Source organism: Dermochelys coriacea, chromosome 5, assembly GCF_009764565.3.
Source record: "Dermochelys coriacea isolate rDerCor1 chromosome 5, rDerCor1.pri.v4, whole genome shotgun sequence".
Classification (NCBI taxonomy): Eukaryota; Metazoa; Chordata; order Testudines; family Dermochelyidae; genus Dermochelys; species Dermochelys coriacea.
The window spans coordinates 86525991-86552821 of NC_050072.1; the positions used below are offsets into that span (position 1 = coordinate 86525991).

At 41.6% G+C, this 26831-nt stretch overlaps 1 protein-coding gene across 2 annotated transcripts; it reads right to left on the minus strand.

Moving 5' to 3' along the window:
* Nucleotides 1-10917: 10917 nt before the first annotated feature.
* Nucleotides 10918-22551, minus strand: S1PR3 (sphingosine-1-phosphate receptor 3). Of its 2 annotated transcripts, none has more exons than XM_038402591.2 (2): nt 21887-22551; nt 10918-14596 (listed from the first exon to the last, which is right to left on the minus strand). In XM_038402591.2, the coding sequence occupies exon 2, from the start codon at nt 14424-14426 to the stop codon at nt 13284-13286; it is 1143 nt and encodes a 380-aa protein (XP_038258519.1). In that variant the 5' UTR covers nt 14427-14596; nt 21887-22551; the 3' UTR covers nt 10918-13283. The 2 variants fall into 2 exon arrangements, with proteins under 2 accessions (XP_038258519.1, XP_043370688.1); XM_043514753.1 differs by lacking the exon at nt 21887-22551 and adding an exon at nt 20048-20618.
* Nucleotides 22552-26831: the final 4280 nt, after the last annotated feature.

Below are 26831 nucleotides of genomic sequence, written 5' to 3' on the forward strand. Positions count from 1 at the left end.
GATTCCCCACAGTGGCTGGAGCCCCGGGCCCTTTAGAGTGCTGCCCATGCCCTGCTGTTGGAGCACCAGGGTAGCGGCAACAGGGCTCCAGCGGTGATTTAAACGGCCCGGAGCTCTGCTGCGGTAGTGGCAGCCAGAGCCTGGGGCCCTTTAAATTGCCCCTGAGCCCCGGGGCTCCCAGCTGCTTCTGCAGCTGGGAGCTCCGGGGGTGATTTAAAGGCCCGGGGGCTTCCAGCCGCAGCTGGAGCCCTGGGGCCTTTAAATCTTGATTTAAAGGCCCTGCCTCTTCCGGTTGAGGCCATGTCTCTTCCGGTTAAGACCACACACCCCTGCTCAGGAATCTGGAGTACCAGTAAGTCCTGTAAGTTACTTTCACCCATGCTGTCTATCCAGTCACATGAAACTTCCCAGCCTATGTTGATCCCTTCCTGGAACTCCTTCAGCCATGCAAGACTCACCCTAGCTGGCATCTCACACTAAGTTACTCATTTCGCATCTCTCTTGGATCCCCACTAACCACTTCCTGACACATCTTTACATCTAGGCTGCAGAGGCTGATTATCACAAGCACTTCCCCATGCAGCTGTTGTTACAGCTTCTCCCCATCAGACCACACCCACATTTTCTTTCCTCACCCCTTCCCTATCTGTGGGAGGAATCAGTTCTTCTTTATGCCTCCTAATAGGCAGGGAATTATGGCAGCATCTTTTCCTTCTCCTCCTTGCTGTGATGATATAGCTGTTTGCTTCAGTTCCCATCTCCTCTGCACAGAACAGTAGGTTTGGGTAGGAGCAGAGAGCACAGGAAAGGACTCAGATGCATCATAACACTCCCCACTGGCATGGATGGATATCTTCAGATTAGGTCTGCCCTATTCCATGCAGGAATACAGAATGCTGAAATATGGAGGTACTTAAGTAGCACCCTGTCTGGTAGCTATGACCATGATTTTAGGAAAGAAAAGTCTTGTTTTGCTTTTTCTATGATTATACTGTGCAAAGTGATTCTGTAAAATTTGCATCTTGTGGTTAGGGCTAAATTAAGGCAATCCAAGGTCCCACGCACACACCCTTCAATGGGTTCCCTCTTTGGGGTAGCAGTAAGTGTCAGAGTGAAGATGTATGGAACAAGCACACCTCTGAGAGTTATTGTTTCAGGCTCTGTATAGACTCAGACAGGCACTGGTTACCTTTGGGTCACAATTTCAAGCTTTTCTTAGCATTCATGAGGGCTATTTTAAAAATCAAATGAAAGCTGAGATTCTGACTTCATTGTGTCACTCTGGAAGCTGGGACATGAGACATGGCTCTAATAGTGCCTATGCTTTAATCTGGCACAGCCTGTGGTTCTATTTTTATCATCTTTCAATAGTTCCATATCACAGTTGTGAAGTTTATTAGTAAAACAATGTTGTCTCTAATTTGTGGCCCTGAAATCTCTACCTGAGATTGAAAGTCAAACTGGATTCTTTCTGGTCTGCGCACCACCATGCATAGGAAAGATTCAACAGTGCCAATGGTTGAAACTTTCTCGATGAAGATTTTTCCTGTCAGAAAATGTGGTTTTGTCTAAATTTCTGCAGAAAAATGTAGATTTAGACAAAGTTTTTTTGAATTTACGATTGGAGAAATCAAAGGGAAAAAATTTCACTTTGAGTTGATGTGTCAGACACAAATGACACAAATGTTGGTTTGAAACTAAAAATGCCATTTCAAATGTTGATTTGTTTCGTTTATATTAAAGTGTCAAAATTCTCTTTCAACATTTCCAATTCAAATCTTTTCAAAAATTTTGTTCCATGACATTTTTTGCTATTTTCACTTTCTGTTTGATGCAGAATGGAAACTTACTGTGAAATGTCAAAATTTCCTGAGGGATTTAGTTAGAATTTAGCTAGCAATTCTGTTTGGCTTATTCTGCTATAACAGAGTGTAACTAACTATAAAAACTAAAGTTATTTGTACACAATTCAAAAGGAAAAACATGGACCCCAATCCCGCAAACTTTTAGGGCAGGTCTACAATACCACTTAAGTCAGCGGTTCCCAAACTGCGGGTCGGGACCCCCAAAGTGGGTTGCGATCCCCTTTGAATGGGATCGCCAGGGCTGGCTTAGACTTGCTGAAGCCCAGGCCCCACTGCCCAGGGCTGAAGCCAAAGCTCCAGGACTTCAATCCTGGGTGGCAGGGTTCAGGTTGCAGCCCCCCCTACCGGGGCAGTGGGGCTTGTTTCGGCTCAGGCTTTGGTCCTGGGGTTGTGAGTAATTTCTGTTGTCAGAAGGGTGCAATGAAGATTGAGAACGCCTGGCTTAAGTTGATCTAACTTACATCGCTCAGGGGTGTGAAAAAGCCCCCTCACCCCTAAGCAATATAAGATTTGCACTGTCCACACCAGCGCTATGTCAGCGGGAGATGCTCTCCTGCCGACATAGCTTCTTGCCGAGGTGCAGTAATTATGCTGATGGGAGAGCGTTCTCCTGTCAGCATAGTGCATCTTCACCAGACACACTACAGCATCAGTGCAGCTGCACTGATGTAGCACTGTAGTGTAGACTTGCCCTTAGTTATGTCAGTAGCACACAGGAGATAATGCATGGAGACTACTTGCATAAACAAAGACTAATCATCTGAGTAAATGTTTGAAGTTCAGACTTCTAGTTTATTTAGCTTTTTTTAAAAACAGTCTTTTCCCTCAAAACGACTGAATAGCAATCCATTTTTACCCAATGTTTATTTATTATTACTACAGCTGGGACACTAAAAGATTTTTACACATTTATTTCACTTTATTTAAAATGCACCGATGTCTCAACACTTCGTTCTTTAGGTCTTAAGGACTTTGTGTGAAGCCACAACACTTTGCACTCGGTACTTTGCACAAGTGTAAGATGATTGCAAAAGTTGTAAGGCTAAGGAGAATCATGTCTCACCTACTTCCAGCCATCTCACAGGAGACTTTTAGCGTGCTACAATTCAGGGAGAAGAGTGGCTTCTGTGGTACTTCAAGCACACACGATTTCAGAGCTAGGCACCTGCTTAGGTGATTTTGAAAATCCCATTAGGTATCTATCTGCATCCTTAGCTGCCTAAATACCTTTGGAAATTTGGCCCACAGAATAAAGTGATGGGAGATGGTGCATGATTGAAAGCATTTTAAACATATTAAAATAAACTTGTAAAAGAATCTTTTGCGTTGTCCCAGTTGTAGCCTTCATAAACTGGCAATCAATCAGCTGTATGTAACAGACCCTTTTCCTAACTTACGTTTTTTAGATCACATGGGTACAGTGAAAACATGGGAGATTTGCAGGAAGATTGTAACCATGTAATTGTAATTGCACATGAACACAATCTTTACTTTATGTTCTGAAATTTTAAATAGGCCCTCTGGAAGCTTTAACACATGCTTTGGAAATCAGCCTTCAGATAGGTGGCAAGGAGACACAGAATGATGGGGCGCTTTTACTGAATTCTCAAGAATATGTTTCATGGGCTACATCTTCCACTGTAATTAAGCTACTTTGAGCAGCTCTGGTGTCATGAAGAAGCTGGAAACTTGGCAAATCTGCCCAGCTCACAATTTCCCTAGGTGAAGTAGTACTGGGGTAGGGAGAGTGACTAGAGAAAGGGGGGCGGTGCTGCATGTGCTATGGTGATTCCCAGCTGCTGGAATGGATCCTGGTGTGATCCATCGCCTGCTCTTGTTGCTGCTCATTGGATTTGGTCCTGTATGTGAAAATAATAGAATAAAGATATAAATATATGAATGCAGGGCTCAGTCCTGCTCTCATTAAAATCAGCGAGCAATTTGCTCATGACTTCTATGGAGGGAGGCACGATTAAACCCTTCATGATGGAGAGTTCAATCCTGTGAAGCGTTTCCAACCCCAAACATTCAAAAATTATGAGTCAGGCCTAAAAAATCAGGATATGGGCTAAAATTATGAGATTTTAAAAAAATCATAATTGTGGTTTCTTTTTATTTTCTTTCTGGTGTCTCAGGCTTTAGGTTTCATGTTTTCAAGCTCCCCCCTCCCCCACCCCGAAGCAACAAAGGCTACTTTTTAGAATGAAAGATGAGATTAACACATCATCCCATGATTCAAGGAGCTGGGATTTTACAAAAACAACAACAACAAACAAACAAAAGAGAGCCAAATTTGTGAGACACATGATAAAACTATGAGTATTGCAACACTGGAGTGTCCTCAGTTTCTTCCTAAGGGATAGTTGAGGATGCTCAGAACTATGTAGGAAGCTACCGGTACCTTGCAGTAGCAGGCCTATTGTCTAGATGCATTCCAAATTATGTGTGATGACAGCTAGAATCTGTCCATCAGTTTGGTTTGCATTTATGTTACAATTGTATGAACCATGTGCAATAGACATGCCTTAGGGCCACGTTACTAACTCTTAAGTAAACTAAATGTTTCATATTAATTTTACTGTAGGTGTACAAGAGTCGTTATTTGGTTGAAATCAATGCAAAATTTTCAGTGAAGTTGCCCTTATTAGTTCTGGCAGCTGAATTTCAGCCTTGTTTCCAAAGTTTCAATCAGACATTTTGGTTGCTCAGAAATTTCAATCATGTAGATGACACAAAGAAAAAAATACCATTAGCTCCTGACTTCAATGGGAGTTCTGCCCAAAAAAAGTACTCCTGTGCTCATCTTCAATAATGCAAGCGTGGGAGAGCTAGGCTGGCCATATCTGGATGGGGAGCACAGAAGGAGAACCAGCTTCCACAGCATTCTGTCTCCTTACCTGGGGAAGACCCTCAGCAGAGCTGAGACTTTGTAGGTCAGGTGATGGTGTGTGGCACAGGAGAGGGCGGAGACAATCAAAATTCCACAGCATGCTGTCCTGCAGACCACACAGATACCATCAATGGGAGTTAATGCTGTCCCAAGCAGCACTAACTTCTACGGCATCTGTCCTAGGGTTTGTGTTAAGGAGCTGCATGGGAAACAGCCAATGGTGCCATTTTTCCTGGGATGGCTGAGCCAAAGCCCATTGAAATCAATGGAATCAGCCTGTAGGTTTGGAGGCCCATGACTTTTGCCTCTTCTACAGCCCCCAAACCTTTCCCCTCTGAGGAGAGTATTAGAAGGAAACTCCATAAGTGTCCCATCATGGGGTTGCGTGGCCCTCTCATATAGGTTTTCTAATCATGGGAGATTGCAATTTAGGACTGAACAAGGACTATAAGTTATGAATAGAAAATAAAGCAGCGCACAAAGAAGATGTAGGTATGTACTAGAAATCTGGCAGGTATCACCTGCCAGTTTTATGTGTTCTGTGCCTGGGGTTTATTATTTATTCCCCTCATGGAATGGTAGTCTCATGTTTCTTAGCATGATAGTCTCCAGGTTCCATGCTATGCAGTTAGGAGAGGAGAATTAATACATATTTATACCCTTGTACAATTATTGCTGGCAGACAAAATGCCAGATGCTAGCTTCAATTTATTCATAATGGAATTTATACATATTTATATATTTGTAAGTAATAAATGCCCCATTTTAAAGCTGGCACATTTTTGCAGCGTCCAGGCAATTTGCAGCTTTATATCAGGACTTTGCAACTTGTGACTGTTTAATAATATTTAGTTACAAATCCATGTTCCAAACTTTTGTCCAGGGCATCAAGGCATAGATCCTCAAAGGTATTTAGTTGTCCAACTAGTTACACACTTAAATACCTTTAAGGATCTGGACTCCACTGTCTACTTGATGCAGCGAATAGAACCAAATATGTAAAATAAGTGTAAATATATATAAACAATGCTGTACACTATGGTGGAATTTTCAAACATGTGCAGCCTTCACCCAAATCTGCTGTCACTAAAGTCAGACTCCCATTGATTTTACTGGGAGCAGAGTTAGGCCAATGCTCAACGCTTTTGAAAATTCCATACCAGGAATACGAAATAAAAGAGCTCACCTCAAACACTTACCAACAATATTGAGTTTTTACTTCACATATTTTTCCAGTTAGAGTTTTGTGAAGATTACTTACCTTGCTGCTGATCAAAGTAGGGGGAACTGTTCACTAAATCATATATTTGACTCTCACACTTGTGATACCTCAAAATTAAGAAATACAGTGGCTAAATTTGAAATGTGTTCATGCCTAATATGAAGATCTATTCTACAACTTTCTCCCCTAGTTCCTCCTCTATCTTCAGTGAGGTTAAAAAAAAAACCACCCAGAAAATATTCATTATAAACCAATGAAAGTACATTATAAACTAACAAAAAATAATGAATATAGTTGGTATGGGAAATAGATTTTTTTCCCGTGTGACTAGATTTGTGTAGTAATGGCTTCTGTTCCAAGTGAAGTTCTCTAGTCCAAACATAACTTAAATCCTGGCACAAGCTGAGTTTTTTTGGAAGATGAATATGTTTCTTTCAGTCATGAATTTAAAAAAAAAAATTACTTCAGTAATTTTTTTTTTCAAAAGTACATTCAATATTTATTACTTTTTAAAAACATTTTTGATTGAGAATTGTACAAACTGGTCTCTCTGTAAAGATGAGTGGTGTGTGGAAATACTGTGGTTGTTTATTGTCCCTGGAACTTTTGTGAGTTCAAAATGAAATCTATTATGAGATGTTCTACTATGTCCCAAGTTTTTGCTAGTCCACTACTAGTGTCCACTTTGATTTTAGAACTGAATTAACTCTTAGGAAATCCTTCAGCCATGGAATTTAGTCACTTAGCTCATTTTTGATTTTCCAACTTGTGCGGGAAGTAATGAACTCACCACTACTTTTATCAAATCTAAGGACTTGTCTACATAGCACAACAAAGCACTCTAGAGAGGAACAGTGAATAGTGGAGTGCTGTAACATGTGGCGCTCTAACTGCCCCATGTAGACTCTTCTGGCATGAACTAAAAGGTAGCTGATTAACTAGGTACCTTTAAATTTGTGCCAGCACAGCCTATATGGGGTAGTAAGAGCACAGACGATTAGACCACTCTACAAATCACACCCCTCTAGAGAACTTGGCCACAGCATACGGACAAATTATAAATGTAGGCAGTGGGGCCTGATTCTTATCCCCCTTATCCAGGTTTTCCACTCACTAGTTTAACTCATTTTTTACTTCATTGAAGTCATTCCTGATTTAGAGCAGAAACAGTGAGATCAGAATCAGGCCCAGTGTGAACCATGGCCAAATTCTACAGGGCTTACTTCACTGAGGAGGCTGACTGATGTCAATGAACTGCTCATGTCAGCAGAGTAGGTGGAGTTTGACCCCAACTATTTTAGATTACAACATTCTAGGGAAATAAAATGACAGTAGAGCCAAATAATGTGTTATGAGTTGGCCTCAGTTACACTGGAGTAGCTCCATTTGCTCCAACAGAGTTATTGTTGATCTACAAGAATCCATGTGAGAACTGAATCAAACCCCGTTAATAAGATTTTGCCAAATACCATTTTCTTAACACAGATAATTGCTGCTATATGTTCTGATTCTGGGCCAGATAATATCCTGGTCTGTGTGCCGAGATTTTCCCCTTTCGTCTGCAAAAGGATGGAGCTGGTGGGTTAACCAACTCCACAGTAACATCCTATTCCTTCCTTGGACACTGTGGACAGCACTCTGAGGGTTGGCATTCATGCAGGAGGAAGGGCACTGGTTGGGTTTGCTTGTGGGGTGGGAAGTGGACAGCCCCATGTTGGATCAGTGGGAGGCTGGGCTGATGCACATCAACCCGGCCTCTCTCTTACCCCACAGATTTCTTGAGAAAGGCAGTACCTTGTATTAGGTTTCTTGTAGAATTTCCCTCTTTAAGGGGAGGTCAGAAGTAGCAGTGGCCAGGGATGCTCCTTGCTGCCATAGCCACTAGGGAGTGTGGATGGGGAACTGGAGCTTTAGAAACAGTGGAGGCAGCACTACTGTAGATGCTAGGGGAATCCTTAGGTTTGTGGGCAGGCCCCACAGCTCAGCTCATTCTGTGACTGGGCAAACAATACTGGCAAAACTCAGAGAAAACTCTCCTTGAGTTCTCTTCCAATTTAACTTACTTCCGTGGGGTTTACCATTGGAAAGGACTGTCCAGGCTCCTGAGAGAGGCTGAATCTACAACTCCTGCTGAAGTCAATGGATGAATCTGTGCTCTGATTACATCAGTGTAAATCCTACGTACTCCATTAAATTAAGTGGTGCTACGCCAGGTTTACACTGGTAGAATTCAGCTCAAAGAGTATGGCCCAGTGAGAGTTGATCAATGCCTCTCAGGGTTTCATAGCTTTGTGGATTTTATGATAGCAGATGGAGTTGCATGAACATTATTTGTTTTCATTTTTATTATTATGGCAGATGAAAATAATGAACTTTCAGGCAATGCTGCACTTCTAATTACAATTGGTTACTGGAAAATGTGCCTTTATTATGAAATAGCATAATTCTGCTTGTGTAGCAAACCCTTAATTACTTAGGATCTGAGCCTGTTCCCATTGAAATCACAGGCCAAACTCCCTTTGACTGCAACAGAGTCAGAGCCTGTCATATTTGGTTAACATTTTATTTGTGCTTTCAGTCATGACTTTTATAATTTAACTAAGTTTTCTGCACAAACACACATGCTTGTTCCATTTCTTTGAAAGGTGACTACTACATCATAAGTTTGGTTCAAAGGTTTGAGATTTCAAAAAAAAGTTTTCTAAAAAGTTTATGGTACTTAATGATTTTAAAATACTGTAACGCTGTAAGACTGTTGGCAATAAAAACTCTTGTGAAAGCTCTTTTCCTTAGGTGGTTTCTTTTGTAGTCTGGAACAAAAATAAAGGCTCTGAAATAATAAGTGTGAAACGTGTATTTCTTTTGTGGCTTTTCCTCTATGTACAACAAATCAGCTAGACTGAGGGTCTGATTCTGATCCCACATAAGTGCAACTCTTGGCCCAGTGCAGAGCCAGTTATTTGGGCTGCATTCTAAGATATTCTTTGGTGTTTGGGGTGAAAGAATCAAGGATGGATATCCTCCACAGCACCTGTAGTCCCATCATCACTGTCAATCCCCTAGTTTTCCTTCCCCTCAATCCCCACTCTGTTTGCACTGCCAGGTGGGCTTTCTAAATCCAGGCTCCCCTTTTTACAGTAGAGCCATGCTGGTTCTGCAGAGGACAGTGCTCTGAATTCCCATGAAGAACAGAGCTAGATTTATCCATTTGTGTATAACTGCCTCATATATTGTAATATTGGTTATTGCATAGGCATACACAAGCTGAGTAGCTAGCTTTAAAATGAGCACAGTGCTGAGCTGCAGGAAGTGAGTTTGAATGATGAGTTTCCTCTCCATTGAAATCCACTGCCAGAATGAGGGGGGGAGATCAGGGTTGAGTGGAAGGTTGCCATGTCAACCCAGAACCATGAGGCCCCAAACAGTTGAATGGCTTACATAGTTTGTAGATTGGGCTAACTCAAATAGTTTCTTAGAATGGAATGGGGCTTTTAAGCTCAGGCTTATGGACATGTATGTGGGCTTCGGCTACGACAGTAGAACCTCAGAGTTATGAATACTAGAGTTACAAATTGACCTGTTAACCACACACCTCATTTGGAACCTGAAGTACACAATCAGGCAGAAGCAGAGCCAAAAAAAAAGAAGAAGCAAATACAGGATAGTTCTGGGTTTAAATGTAAACTACTAAAAAAAATAAAGGGAAAGCAGCATTTTTCTTCTGCATGGTAAAGTTTCAAAGCTGTATTAAGTCAATGTTCAGTTGTAAACTTTTGAAAGAACAACTGTAATGTTTTGTTCAGAGTTACAAACATTTCAGAGTTACTAACAACCTCCATTCCCGAGGCATTTGTAACTGAGGTTCTACTGCATGTATTTTCATTCTTATTTCAGATCTAAGTATGGAGACACACACATACCATTCTTAACTTGAGGCATGGGGTGAGTTTCACTGCCCTGCGCTTTAAGCAAGAGGAAGCATGTCTGGCTGGCCGGAAGAAGAGGGCAATGCTTTCTGGCTTGGGGGGAGGAAGGGAGACATAAAACTCCCTAGGAATGAGGGGTTTAAAAAGGTCAGCCTGGGCCTGGACTCCCCTCATCACTCCAAACAGGCTAGGTAGCACCCATCCTCCCTCCCTATTTAGGTCAAAAATATGCCAGGTAATTAGCTATATCTGCTGTGGGCATTACGCACGCTGCCCTGTTGAGGGGGGCTGGGAAGGAATTTTTCCCTTACTGACGTATTGGCCAGGTGCAGTGGGAATTTTAATGTCACAACTCTTTATTTAAGTGTATGTTCAGTGCAGGTACTCCATAATTTAAGGCACAAAAGAACGGATAAATGGCTTGGAAAAGGAATTAAGAAGAGGTGCTTGGTAACTGAGCAAGCTGGGGGCAGTTGGGGACTCCTCTGATTGGTACAGCAGGGAGCCAACCCCCCCATCATTAGTGTCCACCTTAACTGGGGTGGGGTGGTCGGAAAGGTACCGGCAAGGGAATTGCTGGAGGGACCTGGATGAAAAGGGGAGGGGGGGAGCTGGTGGAAGCCCCTCACACCGGAATTGGTGGGTCCTGGCAGTGGATCTGCTGCAGGGACATGAATGGAAAAGTGTGTGTGTGGAGGGGGGTGGGGGTGCTGAAAAAAGCACTCCCCACCGCCCAGTGAATTGTGGGGGTTTTCACCTGCACTGCACATTTTATCTGCTGGGTTAGTCCCAGACATCTAATAATAAAATTGCGGCCTGATTAGACCCATATCTAATGTCTCCTGTCATTCTTTCGTCCAAGCCAGACAACAGCCACACTGCTTTCCCTCACACTAATGGGAGTTGAGTTGCTCAAGCCCTTCCTGTTTACAATAGCTGAGAAGGAAGCCTTTGGGCTAGGGGAAGACTGGTCATTAAAACAAATCAAACATTTAGAAGAACAGGTAACAGAAGGACTTTAGCAAACATTTTTAATGACACTCCTGTCAAGAGAGCTGTCCAAGACTGGAAAGTATAACCACCCATCACTCCAAGATGTAAAGAGGTAAACCATTAACTACAATATAGCCACAGTTCAGTTTATAACAAATACACATACAAATCCTACAGCTTTGATTCACTTCATAGCCACAGTTCAGTTTCCTATGTCAGTACACTTGTTTTCTTGTCAGTACACTTGTTTTCTTGCCACTCTTTGCCAAGATTTTCTTTCGAGTGGCTAATAAATTGTAACTCACTGCATTGGGAAGTCTCTGTTTTATACAAGTCATTTCATATTTATTGGTATCTTCACAGTTGCTGCAAAATCAGCCTCTTTCTTTTTACAACTGTCAAAAGACTACTGCTGACATTTTTACATGTAGACTCTTACCTTGCACTTGACAATGAAAAGGCAAAACAGTATATGTTGAAAGGCTTTTGCTACATACATTACAGGGTTTATGCACTGTACATATTTGGACATATTCTTTAAACACAGCTGCTTTATTAAGATAAGAGAAAGAAAACTAAGCACCAGTTTTTGTAAATTGTGAATTAAGAAGAATTATGATTTTTTGAGGATTACAATACCTTACTTAGTGATTTCCCTGCCATTGCGGGGGCTTCAGGCAGTGGTGTGCCCCTTTTTTCCCTACAGCACATAATAGTCTAGTTTTCTGTGGGCTGTAATACTTTGGTCTAATTTTGGTTGTTGGATTTAATGTACGGGTGGTGGGTGGGGTGGGGGACTGTGATATACAGGCACTGAGATTAGATGATCTGGTGGTCCCTTTTGGTCTTAAACTCTATGACTCTAATGCTTGGTTTGATTAATTTAGGCTGGGCTTTTCAAATGGGTCCAAGGGAGTTAGGTGCTCAACTGCTATTGAAAGTCAATGAGAGCTAATTTGAGCACCTGATTCACATAGGTCCATTTGAAAAAATCCCAGCACAACTCATTTATATTTGTGTGTAAATCAGGCATGCTGCACGGACTTCAAGCGAGCTATGCTGCTTTACATCAGCTGAGGCTCTGGCTCCATATATTTATGAACGGTTAATCACAATGGACCAGACTGCCTCCTCTTGGGAAAACACATTTGGAAGGGGATTGCAGGGCAGGAAAAGTCCACAAAGTCCTCACAGGGAATAGATTTGGGGTGCCAACATGGGTGCAGAGAGCCAGGTCCCCAGTGGACTCATGGGGAGCCATTCCACATCCAGAGGAACAAACTGTAATATCCCTTCTCTTGTGCAGCATGACTCCAAATGAACAGTTCTGCATCAGCTGGATCTGTCCCTAGAAGATGTTAATACAGCTCCATGCTCTACTAGCTCCTGGATGGGACTCCAGAGGTTGTGCTAGGATTTTGTCATGGTCCATTGCCTTTTTAAAGGAAGCCTGCTTTAACTGTGGAAGAATGCCACTTTGTAGAGACTTTCACAGGTTTGACATACTGTTTGCAATATATTTAAAAATGTAATTAAAAATACATGCATTGGAAAAGTACCTACACTTCATATATGTGTGAATTGTTAGATCATATTTTAACTACCTTGAATAACAAACATATATATTTACTTTCAGTGGTTATTTGCTACAGTTTGCATAAAATAAATTGAAAAAATTTGGCCATGGCCCTAGTAATCATACTGTTACTATGTAAACATGAGCAATCTGTGGTTACTGGTTGCAAGAAAAAGTACTGAGTAGACATAGCATCTTTATCTGCTCAGTTCAGGATTATTACTTCATACATTTTCAAACATACAATTTGAAACTTCTACATACTTGTATAATCTGTATTATTGCATTATATACTGTAAGACTATGCATAGCATAATACAAACTTTTGCCATACAATTACTATTTAATAAAGAAATGTACAAATATACAGTTATTTATACCACATACATGTAAGGCTATTAACATAGCAAAATATGTATAGAGAAAAATAATGCACTTTGTATAATGTAAGTAACCTTTCTCTCAATTAACAATAAACAGGATAGTGGGATATGTATAATAGCTGATGTTTCTTATAGGTGATGTAGATGTACTGTAAGATCAGACTTTACGAAATACACTGATGTCATACATGTCATCATGACACAAGGATTTTGTGCAGATTGTTGGGTAGTAGAAAAAGCTTTCCTGAGGCAGATTTTTTACAGAATTAAAACCAAAACCAAAACAAGTCGTGATAAATAGACACTCAGTTAAATAAGTGGTTAGTATCTTCCCCTATGATTTAAGTTATGATTTAAGTGCATGAAAATGGAAAGCTTGTAATTGAATCCTAAAAAGCCATAGATGAGTCCTTGACTTGCAGAGTCCTTCATTTGCACAAGTTTCCATTCTGAAATGATGATTTATCTTTTTCATTTATACTTGAGGGAACACTTATCTGTGGGAAATCATCCTTTGGTTTCTGTGCATTGCTGCTGCTAGACTTACTTCGGCTTTGATCTGGAGTGGGCTGAATAGGCAAAGATCTAGCCACATTGGTCTTCACTAGACAGCCACAAACTAGGCGAAAGAAAGCCCGACGCATTTCCTTGCTGGCTAAAGTGTAGATGATGGGATTCATCGCAGAATTGAGGACAGCCAAAGCAATGAACCAGTCAGCCTTGTATAAAATGGCACATTCTTTTACTCTGCAAGCTACATCTATAAGCAACAGAATAAATAATGGAGACCAACAAGCAATGAAAACACCAACTACAATAACAACTGTCCTAAGTAGTGCCATAGATCTCTCTGAGTTACTATGATTAGTGACGTTACGACTACTGGATTTTACCAGTATGTAAATACGTGCATAAAGGATAACAATTGCCACCAAAATGGCTATGAAGATACTTATGCAAAATACAACATATTTCTTGGAATAAAGAGGCAAAATTGTTGAGCAGTCTGGTAAATTGTGGATACAGTTCCAGCCAAGGATTGGTAAGGCACCCAGGGAAACCGAGATAAGCCAACATGTTCCAATAAGAAGGAAGACCCTGTACTTTTTATTTGCATCATAAGGCCTCATTTTGATCATAGTTAAATGTCTCTCAATGGCTATGGCTAATAAGCTTAAAGTGGAAGCTCCTAGGGCAACAAACATGCTTCCTTCCCTAATAAACCAGATTGTGTGGGACAGGCTCAGAGTTTTTTTTCCAGACATAAGAATGTTTACTTTGTAAACAATTCCAGCCAACAGATCACAGAGAGCTAGATTGCCAATAAAAAAGTACATACGGTTGTGAAATTTGTTATTTTTCCATATGGCAATCAACACCATCAAGTTTTCCAGGACTATGAAACTACATATGATCAGAAATGAAACAGTTGTTAACCCTATGCGATCAGTTGCCTTTTCTCTTAGAATAAGTTTTCCTGTATAATTATAATGTAGCACAATTACAGAGTCAGATTCTTCATTTCCTGGAAGGGTGGACATAGCAACAAATGGTATAGTAACTGTCACCATAATTTGTTTGTTTTGTTTTTTAAAATCATGAAAGTTTAATTCCAATATCTTTCCACAAGAGGGAACTCAAGTCACATTCCCAAAAACAGTTCTCTGAGTCGTTTGAGGATGCCCCAGGCTTCAGTAGTTGTTGCATGTCAACATCCAGCAGTGGCAGTGAAACCAAGAACCTGGGGGAGAAAAAAAGTAAGTAGAGTCAATATCACTGTCTTTATAGAAAGCATATTCTATGTATATGCCTTGTAATAATATATACTGAATTTGTGGGGAACATTAAATATATACGAAGGATTGATGTTACAGTGGGTTTGATCATTTGGAATCTGAAAGCCAACCACCTACTAACTAAAACTTTAGTCATGTAATTTGATTATAATTCTACTGATGAAAAAAGAAGGAAATGGCGGGTATTGATTCCCTGCGTTGTCAGATCCAAAATATCTATTGTTGAGTAAACAAAATACTGTATGTTGAACTGAGGGAGGAAGGTTTAGCACAAACACCCAACCAATCTCACGGAGTTTAGTAACTACCTAATTTTGACTCTAAGCAGGAATAATTGTAAGTAGTTTTACTTGAAATCCTCCAAAGCCAACACAGTTTTTAAGATAACAAATCAGATACTCAGTGCCTGTTATGCTCCCTGGGCCACTGAAGAGGTACAAAGTGACTTTGCACCATCTCTAAAGTGTTGATGAGCATAGGAGAGTCCAGAGGTGATGATGAGGCAGTTTGGGATAGTGTGGAGATATTCTGGGTCAGGTCAGGAGTGTGACAGGATCTAGGCAGCGGTGCTCGAATGCTATGTGCTCTGCTGATGTCAAACCAGTGGAACATCCCTGTGACTGTTAAAAGTGGCTGTGGGAGCTGTTTTGGTCCCTGGCAGCCCTAGGATTAGAAAAGGTATAAAGGTGGATTTTGGCCACTTGTGCTCAACTTGTGAGGTACCCAGGCCTCAGCTGCTATTGTAATAGATGTGTTATAAATGTCTAAAATAGTTTCTCTCTCTTAACATGGCAAAATTATACTATTTATAGTTAAGCTGGTGTCTGAAAACCCATGATCTCAAAGACAATTTTACTAATTGGTTGCATTAGGTAACTTTTCAGTATCATTACTTTATATACAAATTAAGTCCAACCTTTATTTGTGCCATCTAATGAAAAGAAATCAGTAGTTCATAGCATGTAACTTCAGAACTACATTAGTTTCTCGATTTAATTATACGTGAAAGATTAATCAGACTTAATATTCTACTAATACTTTTAAAAACAGCTTTGATTTTTCTTTCTCTGTCATGGCTTTGAATCATCACTAGTTTTTTCCATGAACTTTGATATAATATAAATTCACAATAGAGGACAATAGAGGCTCATATTTTTTATTATGGCATACAAATACTGCAAAAGGACTACATGACTATGCAAAAATAACATGTGATGATGTAAGTATGGTGGTGCTTCAGCCTTACGATTTTGCAGGAATTGTTAGAACTTAGATACTGCATGGTCAGACTGGTACCAGCACTTAGTTATTAGGTACTATAAAAATACATACATTGATAAATAAATACTGTTATAACTTGGGCCTGATCCTTTTCCCACTGAAGATGGGAGGCAAAACTCCCACTGATGTCACTGGAATAGGATTGGACCATTAGGTTGCCAACAGTTTTTCTGAAGCCCTATAAATCTGAACTTTTTAAACAAAACAACTTTATTCTTAGCAGAGGTTGACTATCGTAAATAATTTATAATCTGCACACTGTATTGCACTGAAAATTTTTGGGTGTTTCTCCTTCACTATAAAAGTAATTTCACATTGTCCACATTCACTGTAAATGCCTTCCCACTATAATACATTTGTATGTGTGACCACAGAAGAAATCAGCTAGCCATAGTTAGATAGTTAGATCAAGCAAAAATGTTCATCACTGGGCACACAACAAAATGATTAGTTGATGTATAAATATATGATATAATGGAAACCTACTTACAGTATCACATGCAACAAAATAAATATCTCAGTAGTAACTATTTTGTGAGTAGAGCCATCATTTTGTTATATAGAAGAACAAGTATGTTGCTTTCTGTCCCCTATGTGACCAATGAAATATTAAACTTTATCAACCAGAACCTCAGCTGGTGTAAATCAGCACAGCTCTATTAAAGCCAGTGTTAGCTACACCAATTTACACCACCTGAAGATATGGACTATATATTTAATCAACAGAAAATACACAGGTTTCAGAGTAGCAGCCGTGTTAGTCTGTATTCGCAAAAAGAAAAGGAGTACTTGTGGCACCTTTGAGACTAACAAAAAAGCTTATGCTCAAATAAATTTGTTAGTCTCTAAGGTGCCACAAGTACTCCTTTTCTTTTTAGAAAATACACAGGATATCTTCCATTGTTCTTAACTACCTATTGTTAAAATTATGATCATATGCAGTATCACAATCAACGTAAATCTTTGCTTGCTTTGGACAGTGTATTGGACAGTCAACAATAGAGTTTCCTGCTGAACGATGGATTTTATCAACATGATCTAAAGTAAGGAGTATTACCAGTTAGGACCTACAGAAAATGAATCTCACTGATGAAACTTTTCAATGTTTATATTAATAATAATGCAATAAATAATTTAAGAAAATGCTTGAAAATTAAAATTTAATCTGAAAGCAACATTTAAAAGTAATGTTTTGGACCATATTATGCTATTGATTTTTAAGCAGAACTTCCTGTTTTTCTGCTTAAAAATCAATGGAATGATATGGCCTGCTAAATTTTTTTAATAGTTAGTTAAAATAGTTGAATATTACTATAAGAAGACATTATCAGACAGAACATTTTACAGGATACTTCTTTGTCAACACAGCACTACAGATATAGACATTCTACAAAATGTCTTAATGTCAGTTACATACAAATGACTTGTCACTGCTTATTAATCCTTCTGTTTCTCCTGTTATCCATAGAGTGTTCCAAGTAAAATAGGGTAGATGAGACCAACTTCTAATGTAACAATTTCCCACCCTCACTTCCTCTAAATAAAACAAAAGCCATTCAAGTCTTCTTCATACATCATAAATTAAAGAAACAAAAAAATCACAAAGCCCTAATTTATTTCCAGGTCTCCTTTAAAGTGCCCTAGCAGAAAATTGTTTCCAGCTAAACAATAACAGCAGGAAAGCTGTGAAACTTCTCTCTCTCCCATCATATTCACAACAATGTGATATCCACTCACCTTGAAAAACTGTATCTGGAGGTTCATGTGAATGTCTCATTGATAACACTTAAATATCAAACCTTCATCTACATGTCTGATTCAGCTGTTCTCAGTACCAACCTCAAGGCAGGGGGCAAAGATTGAGGTATGCCATCTTTACACCTCACTTTCTCCCCCAAACGCCAGTGCTGCTGGGGGCCAGTTTGTCCCTATATACAAAGTATAGCAGCCTCCTTTGCTGCTCTAACTCACACCAGCAGAAATGGCTCCCCAGCACCCACTAAATTGACCGGGGATCCCAAAGCAAAGCAGTGCTGCCGATATATTCTCTATGTTGAGAACAGAGGAAGTAGCATAGAGTCAGTAATGTGGCTGTGGTAGCTGGGGATTTTCCCACGCCAGGGAAATACCTAACTGCCCAATTAATACACTTTGTGGTCTCAGTGTGCTGCTGGAGTGGTTCATAGGACTGTATGGAAGCCAAAGATCTGCTCCAACACTGTTGGTTCCAATCTTGCACCACTGAAATCATTGGAGCAGGAGCTGGTCCATTAAGTAATGTATAGGTCTATCTTGCAAAGCGCTAAGCAACACCTGTAAGACTCCCACTGGGAACTGAGGGCTCTCAGCACCACAAAATAGACACTCGGCAACTTGCAGTAGACTGAAGAAATAGTCATCTAGGAGTTATATTATCTGGAACAACAATAGAACGATTTTGCTTTCAGTTACACCCACCCTGAAGGCAAAGAGGTTTTATGGGTATAAAGGAGAAAAGAGTTTGGCTCATTGTTTCTGTGTTCTTCCTCTTACTTTTGTCTATACAAGGACATATTATATTACACAGTCATATTGGTAACTGAATTATATCTCTATCCAGTACACCACTGGAACTGGCCTTTTCCTACATTCCAAGCAGCAACAAAAAACCCTCTTGAATAAAGGGACTGGAGAGACACTCCACACATTCCAGATCTCCATCCTTCTCCATATGTAGCCATTTGCTTTACCCACAAATGACAATTTTCAGAAAGGAGAAGGAAAAGAAAAGAATATGTGTACGATGCCAAACTTTCTTCTATTTTATTTATTTTTAAAGCTTTTTCAGACGATGAGTAAATGTGTGTCGTTTGTCAGGCACGCCCTGGGGGCATTAAATTTAAGAATACAAAAAGCTTTCTGGGAACATAGGTGAATTTTAATCTACATTCCCAGTTTGAAATTGAATGGCTCTAGCTGCAAATGGGATTTAGACAACAAACAGCAGCTGTAGAACAATATTTCTTGGAAAGCACAAACAAACGAAGAGAAATTTAAAAGTTTTTTTAAATGAATGTGCTGGCAGTTTTATGGCTTAGGCCAAAACCTTTAATAAAGAATTATTTTTCTTGGCTTCTAGTTTTTAGACAACAGCATTTTGCATTAGTAATTCTTCCAAGTAGCAAGCGTGCAACTCTCATATAGGAGCTCTGGGTGTTTTGAAACTTGGCTTTAAGCATATTGGCAGAAGTTATCTTTACTCTTTTCTCCTCCTCACTCCCTCTAGCTGCCCTCCCTCCTTGGAAAGCATCCACTGTTCAGTTTCCAGATTCTAAAAGGTTGCAGTGACCTCGACTTTCACTCACTTTAGGTCAAAGATCTTTCTTTTCTAAATAAAGAACTAAAGGTATGCAGGGAGTCACTATTCTAAATAGGAAGTAATTTTCTTATCGGGAACAACTCTCATGACTTTACCAGTTTAACCAATCTCCCGAAAATTCAATCACTGTGACAGTGAGCCTTCACTTTATATATCAAACTAATTTCCTTTCCATGATCTTTCCAAATAAAGTGGCAACAGATAAATCTGAAAAAGTAGCAAGTGGCACCAACATATACTTTTCCAGGTTATCTAGTACGGTATAAGGAAACCTTAGAAATTACAGGTTTCAGAGTAGCAGCCGTGTTAGTCTGTATTCGCAAAAAGAAAAGGAGTACTTGTGGCACCTTAGAGACTAACAAATTTATTAGAGCATAAGCATTAGAGCATCCGATGAAGTGAGCTGTAGCTCACGAAAGCTTATGCTCTTAGAAATTACATTAAGTGTAGTACATAGGACAAAGAATTGATTTTAAAAGCTGACATGTGCGTTATATAACTTTAAAAAAGCCTCAAAGACTGACCACCACATGAGAGTATTGAGGAATAAAATATGACAGTATTAAAATTTGCAAGAACAAAATGAAATAACTTTTAATGAAATGACCAGAGAAATGCAGCATTCCCGCAGCATGTAACTTTGCCCAAGCCAATGTAACAACCAGCTGTAGGTGGAGATCTACATTTGTAATTGACTCCAATATTACAAGCTCTTGGGCTGTAATGATATTTTTAGTTTCAGAACTTGCTCACCAACCTTGATCCTGTACTAGCACCTTCAGGACTGTTCACTGGAACTGCCCTATCACACAGCCCTCCTAAATCGTGTTCTTAGCACAATGGAGGTAAGGTTGGCTGGGGCTTGACTACTTCTTCAGGTGAAATTCGTGATAATTAATCGACATGGAAATAGGACAAATAATATAACGTCTTATAACTGGGACTAGCAAAAGCGATGGACTCCTTATACCACAATTCCAGTCCTCTGACTTTAGTTGAAACATTTAAATGCAAATCGGTCTAAACAAATACGTCTGGATCTGCCCAAACTAGCCGATTCTCTCTCTCTCTCTCTCTCTCTCTCACACACACACACACTCACAATCCTTTCCTCGCGAAGCATATCGCAGCCATCAGACTAGTGCAAGTGACCTGAGCCCATAAATAGCAACGCTACCTCAGTGTCCTTCTGACACAATACACCCACCCATGGCGTAAAGGTCAGCCCCTGGCATTCAGGTTCAGGGTAAAGTACTTGGTACGCCGCTACACCGCTAACTCCAGCTAGCTCAGAAGAGTGAGACTCCAGTGAACAAGAGGTGGCATGCAATGTGTCGTTGTTGGCCCCACCTCTGTAATGGTCTATAATGTCTAGTTTCAGAGTAGCAGCCGTGTTAGTCTGTATTCGCGAGAAGAAAAGGAGGACGTGTGGCCCCTTAGAGACTAACAAATTTATTAGAGCATAAGCTTTCGTGAGCTACAGCTCACTTCAGCGGATGCTCACGGAAGCTGATGCTCAAATAAAGGTTTCAGAGTAGCAGCCGTGTCAGTCTGTATTCGCAAAAAGAAAAGCAGTACTTGTGGCACCTTAGAGGCTAACAAATTTATTAGAGCATAAGCTTTCGTGAGCTACAGCTCACTTCATCGGATGAAGTGAGCTGTAGCTCACGAAAGCTTATGCTCTAATAAATTTGTTAGTCTCTAAGGTGCCACAAGCACTCCTTTTCAAATAAAGGTGTTAGTCTCTAAGGTGCCCCACGTCCTCCTTTTCTTTTTATAATGGCTAGGTAGGTGTTTATGTCTGTAAGCACCACTTTATACCTAAGTGCCTCCCCAGAGTCCTGTTTTCTGCTTCTACCCGTCAAAATAGGACGCTGCGCTTTAAACCCCCACTCTGGGTCCCCTGCCCTTTGTCTGACTAGAAACACCCCCCCCCCCCCCCCCCCCGCCGGGCGTCGCGTCCGCCTCCAGCTGGAGCAACAGACGCGAACGTTCGGATTCCGGAACGCGAGGGACCAGGTGACTCGCGAGCGGCAGCGAGGGAGGCGGGTCCCGCGCTCGGGAGCGAGACCGCTCGCCGGAGCTCACACTTGTGCATTCGTTAGAAGCCGACCCAGGCTCGACACCAGCCGGCTCGCACCCCACCGCTTGCACGGTTTGCAAGGAGACGTGAGACCCGTCAGAAGGGTCGAGCCGCGAGCTTCCAGGTAAAGCCAATCGGAGAGTCCAAAACTTCCCCAAACTCTGCAGCCGGCTCTCCGCAAGGGGAGGACTGAATGGACTCACAAAGCCGAGTGCGGGGATGTGCGGGCCTGAATTCCAGGCAGGAATCAAGCATGACATCCCCTCCCCCCACTTTTTAAAAACAGCCCTTCCCGAACCAGCGCCAAATAATCCAACCAGCCAACAGACACCTCACTACCGACCTATCACCGGGCAATGAAAGCCTCTGCTTGTGAGTCCTGTTGTTATTATTATAGACGCCTCTTGACTAACAGCCCCTGCAGCGGGCAGTTGAGCGTAGCCAGGTTTCTAAGGAGAGTTTCCTGTAGTTTAAAGGTGGGGAGATCCGCGGTTTAGCTTTGTTTGTACTCACGTTCTACATCCGAGCTATTGCCTGCACGCTCCCAGATCGCCTCTGCCGCTCGGGGGCATTCAGGTACCCAGCATCCTGGAGAAGATGGGGTGTCTCCGTGGGTGTCCTCCTAGTCCTCTGGGTGGGGACGACCGGTCTAGCGCGGCAGTAACTACACTGGTCGCAGGCAAATGCCCCCGAAGTCGCTTCTTTCCGGCTCCCTGCTTTCTCCACTCTCCGACTCTGTTCCGGGCCAAGCAGGGACCAGTCAGCAAACGCGTCAAGTCCAGCTGAACCTCCCCCCAGCCGCCCCGTGTGACTCTCCCCTGCAGCGAGTCAGAGCTTTGCGGTGTCTCGGGGATGCTCAGCAAACTTCCCGGGCTGCCTGGGAGGAGCCGCTGCACACTGCCCCGCTTCGCAGCGCCTCCCCTCTGTGTCGCCCTCCTCCCATTCCCAGCTCTCTGGTCCTTCCACTCCCCTTTGTCCCTCTCCGCCGCTGTCCATCCCCCTCCTCTCTGCTCCTTCTAAGTCCGGTGGCCCACTCCTACCTGGGCCTTCCACCTCTTGCCATTATTCTATTCCCCTATCCTCCCTCCATCCCTGCCTCTCCTCTTTCCCACTCCACCTTGTCCCTCCTCTTTCTCTTTCTGCCAGCCCTTCATTCCCTGAGCCTAGCCTTTTGCCTTGACTCTTTCTTCCTAGGCAGGTCTTTTTATTCTCATTTCCCATTTCCTTCCACCCTTCCCCTCCACTCCTTTCTCCCTCTCAGTTTTCCTCCCCTGCCCTTCTTCTCCTCTTTCCTTCACCTTTCCCCTCCCCCGTTTCCTTCCAAGTCCCATTTCTAGACCTCTTCTCAGGTTTGTCTCAATATCGTGCTCTTATGGTGAGGACTGAGGCTGGCTGGCTGCTGTCCCTACGGTCTTACTGCTCTCACTACCAGTCTCTGATACAGATGCCTGCCAGGGAAAGGTAGTGACAGGAATGGGAACAACAGGGGTAAAGGAGGGTGGCAGAGGAGAGCCTTGAAGCAGTGAACTGCATTGGAATCAAACAGTTTGGAGCAAAAAAAATGCTAATATTTTCCAAAAATATTGGATAGTCCTTACCACATTGGAGCTTTTGGCATTCTTGAGTCAGAGCCATACTCTCCTTTGCTCCGCCTGTCTATGTTATTTGTATTAGAGCAGCACCTACTGGAGCCAATAGGAGCAACACGAACATAATGTGAGAAACTGCTCTTCTCTAAGAAGGCTCGCAGCAAGGATACTACACTGTTTGCCTCTAACTTCCTCTAGAATAGGTTCTTACATGAGCCCACACTGACAATGGCAGGGAAACTGACTGAGAAAAGGGAGTTCTGGGATCACAGAAATGAAGGACTGGAAGGGACCTTAGTAGGTTACCTAGTCCAGTCCCCTGCAATGAGGCAGGATTAAGAATTATCTAGACCATCCCTGACAGGTGTTTGTCTAACCTGCTCTTAAAAATCTCCAGTGATGGAGATTCCACAACCTCTCTAGGTAATTTGTTCTAGTGTTTAACTACCCTTACAGCTAAGAAGTTTTTCCTAATGTCCAACTGAAATCTCCCTTGCTGTAATTTAGGACCATTACTTTTTGTCCTATCTTCAGTGGTTAAGGAGAACAATTCATAGCCACATAACTTCTAGATGGCTCTATTAAAATATGTGGAAGCAGCTGCTTTTGAAAATATGCAAATATCTGGTCAAGAGGTGCTGAGTACTTTAGTGTATCAGGAGTTCCAAAAAGTACAAACATGATTGTAAGGAGTCTGTGGATACATCAAAACTGTTCTCCCAAAGACAGCATTGTTAGGTGGACCTGCTGAACTTGTAAGAATGAGTGATGCAACAAACCACTTCCATCAATCAATTTCCCTGTAACAGGTCCATTGCTAAGTGCAGACAGGCCTGTAAGGTTGCCAACTCGTCTCAGCTACAGTAACTCAGTATTTTTCTTGGGAGTCTCCTCCCTGGAGTTCAGCAAAGCCACGCTGGGATTTGTGCCACATGCTCAGCCATGCAATATTTAGGTCTGTCGTGTTGTCTGCAGTTTTGTTACTGAGAAAGTAAAAAAGCAAATCCTTGAAGACAACAGAATAATTTTCAAGCATTGAGAAAGCTAGAAGCACAAACAGGGGTGGAGTGACAGAATAAATGGCTTTTTCAAAGTCTGATTTTTATTTTCTAAATTCGTAAAAAAATATGACAAATATAACTTTCCTCTGACACTAGGCATAATAACCCTTTGGGGGTAATGGGACTATACAGCTGTACTTATATTTGGGCTCATTTTTTCACATTACAAAAAATTGAAACAATATTGTTACTCACATGATGGCCTACTACTTAGTCATTGTTTCTTAAGGCCTTACCCTGCCTCCAAACAGAACATTACAAACATAGACTCTGATCCAGCAGCTGACTTCATGTGGGCAACACCTTACACATTTTGTGGAGCCTCACTGATTTCATAGGGCTCTGTGGAGGTGGAGGGGTCCACATCATAGTGTCACTTGCTAGACTGGGGCTTTAATTGCTGCAGTGAAAATCCTACCTATCCTTCCTCTCTGTCAACCAATCCTTTGGTCATTTTTATGAGGTCAATGGTAGTTCATTCTTATTTTCATCTTTTTGCCACTCCCACACTGACAGCCAGTCAGTGACTGACCACTCAATAGGCCCTCAATATCCCTTCATCTATTCACTCAAGGCTGGGTCCAAAACTCTTATTGACTTCAGTGGACTTTGGATCAGGTCCTCAGTCTGTCAGTCTTGAGTGATAAGGTCAGGAGACGTGGCATTTAAGGCTATTATAAACTTCAGAGCAACCTAAATCCACATTTCTTTCCACCATCAGCATCACACTTACATCTTCCACAGACACCACAACGAACATCCTTTCAGTTCTAATGTAAAACTACTCACAATGCTCTTATCCAATTCCTCTAAATTTCCCTGAGGTAACTAGGACTTTGGATTTGTGAATGTAGTAATAATACATGCCCACTTCCGCAGGCAATTTGTATTTCTCAGTAAAATATCTTAAACTCATGGTGGCCACAGTTAAGGTTGTACATTGGACTGTGATTTAGAGGAACTGGCTATGTCATTGTATATTGGAAATGAAAGGAAATCAATGCCAATTTCCCACCTTTGCATAAGAACACTTTCCCCTAAGTCTCTTGATTCATAGAAGAGTGGGGCATTGGTTAAACTACTTCTGTCTTTCAGCTTTTTGGGGCAACATTCAATTTGGTTATGACAAATTATAGCACTACCTTTTAAATTGCATTATTTCAATTTTCAATCCCTAGCCAATGTCTGAGAGATTGTAAAGGTGAGCTACTGGCTGAAAATTGAAGCCTCTGTAACATTTATCTTTTAAGTTAGAAGAATCCAAATAAATGAAAGGAAAAAGGCAACATTTTAAAAAGTGAGTATTTAAAAATCTTTCCTCTGCAAAAGCTAAAATGGGAATGAATATTAAGTTGTCTCTTGGAGAGTTATTGTGCCAAATTTGGAGACGGGGTCAATTCATTAAAGTATAATTGGAAGGATTTTAGTTCTGTTTGAAGTGGAAATCTCAATGCAAATGTAATTCTGAAGTTACAGTTGATGTCTCTATAATATACCACACAGGTGGAGGAGATAGTCAAGTTTATCACACATCTTGGACTGCATTCTGCCCACTAAATCCATCTCTCTAGCACTTAATCTAACATTCCAAACTCCTCAAGCATGTCATACACTCCCCATTAAAAAAAACAAAAAAACAATCTGCCAGAGAAATGTTTTCTCTTTTTCCTGGTATACATTTAGGGTATGTCTACACAATGAAATTAGGTCAATTTTATAGAAGTCAATCTTTAGAAATTGATTTTATACAGTTGATTGTGCATGTTCCCACTAAGTGCATTAAGTCCTCAATACCGTGGCTAGCATCGACTCACGGAGCGGTGCACTGTGGGTAGCTATCCCACAGTTCCCACAGTCTCCGCTGCCCATTGGAATTCTGGGTTAAGCTCCCAATGCCTGATGGGCAAAAACATTGTCGTGGGTGGTTTTGGGTACATGTCGTCAGTCTCCCCTCCCTCCCTCTGTTAAAGAAAAGGCAGACAATTGTTTCATGCCTTCTGTCCTGGATTACCTGGGCAGACACCATAGCATGGCAAGCGTGGAGCCCACTTAGCTCACAGCTGCTGTTGTGAGCATTGTAAACACCTTGCGCATTATCCTGCAGCATGTGCAGAACCAGGCTAAGAGAAGCCAGCACGAGGACGATTGTGAGGAGGACATGGACACAGATGTTCCTGAATGCACGGGCTGTGGCAATTGGGACATCATGGTGGCGGTGGGGTTGGCTGATACAGTGGAACGCCGATTCTGGGCCCGGCAAACAAGCACAGACTGGTGGGACCGCACAGTGTTGCAAGTATGGGATGATTCACTGTGGCTGCAAAACTTTCGCATGCATAATTCCATTTTCCTTGAACTTTGTGAGTTGCTTTCCCCTGCCCTGAAGCGCAGGAATACCAAGATGAGAGCTGCCCTGACAGTTGAGACATGAGTGGCGATAGCCCTATGGAAAATTGCAATGCCTGACTGCTACTGGTTAGTTGGGAATCAATTTGGAGTGGGCAAATCTACTGTGGGGACTGCTGTGATCCAAGTAGCCAATGCAATCATTGACATTCTGTTATCAAGGGTAGTGACTCTGGAAAATGTGCAGGTCATAATCGATGGCTTTGCTGCAATGGGGTTCCCTAACTGTGGTGGGGGGATAGATGGAATGCATATCCCTATCTTGGCACCGGACCATCTTGCCAACCAGTACATAAACCGCAAGGGGTACTTCTCAATGCAAGCACTGGTGCATCAACGTGGGATGGTCAGGAAAGGTGCATGACACTCACATCTTTAAGAACTCTGGGCTATCAAGCAGCT

Coding starts and splice junctions, on each gene's coding strand:
- S1PR3 (XM_038402591.2), bottom strand. CDS start 14,426: ATGGTGACAGTTACTATACCATTTGTTGCTATGTCCACCCTTCCAGGA.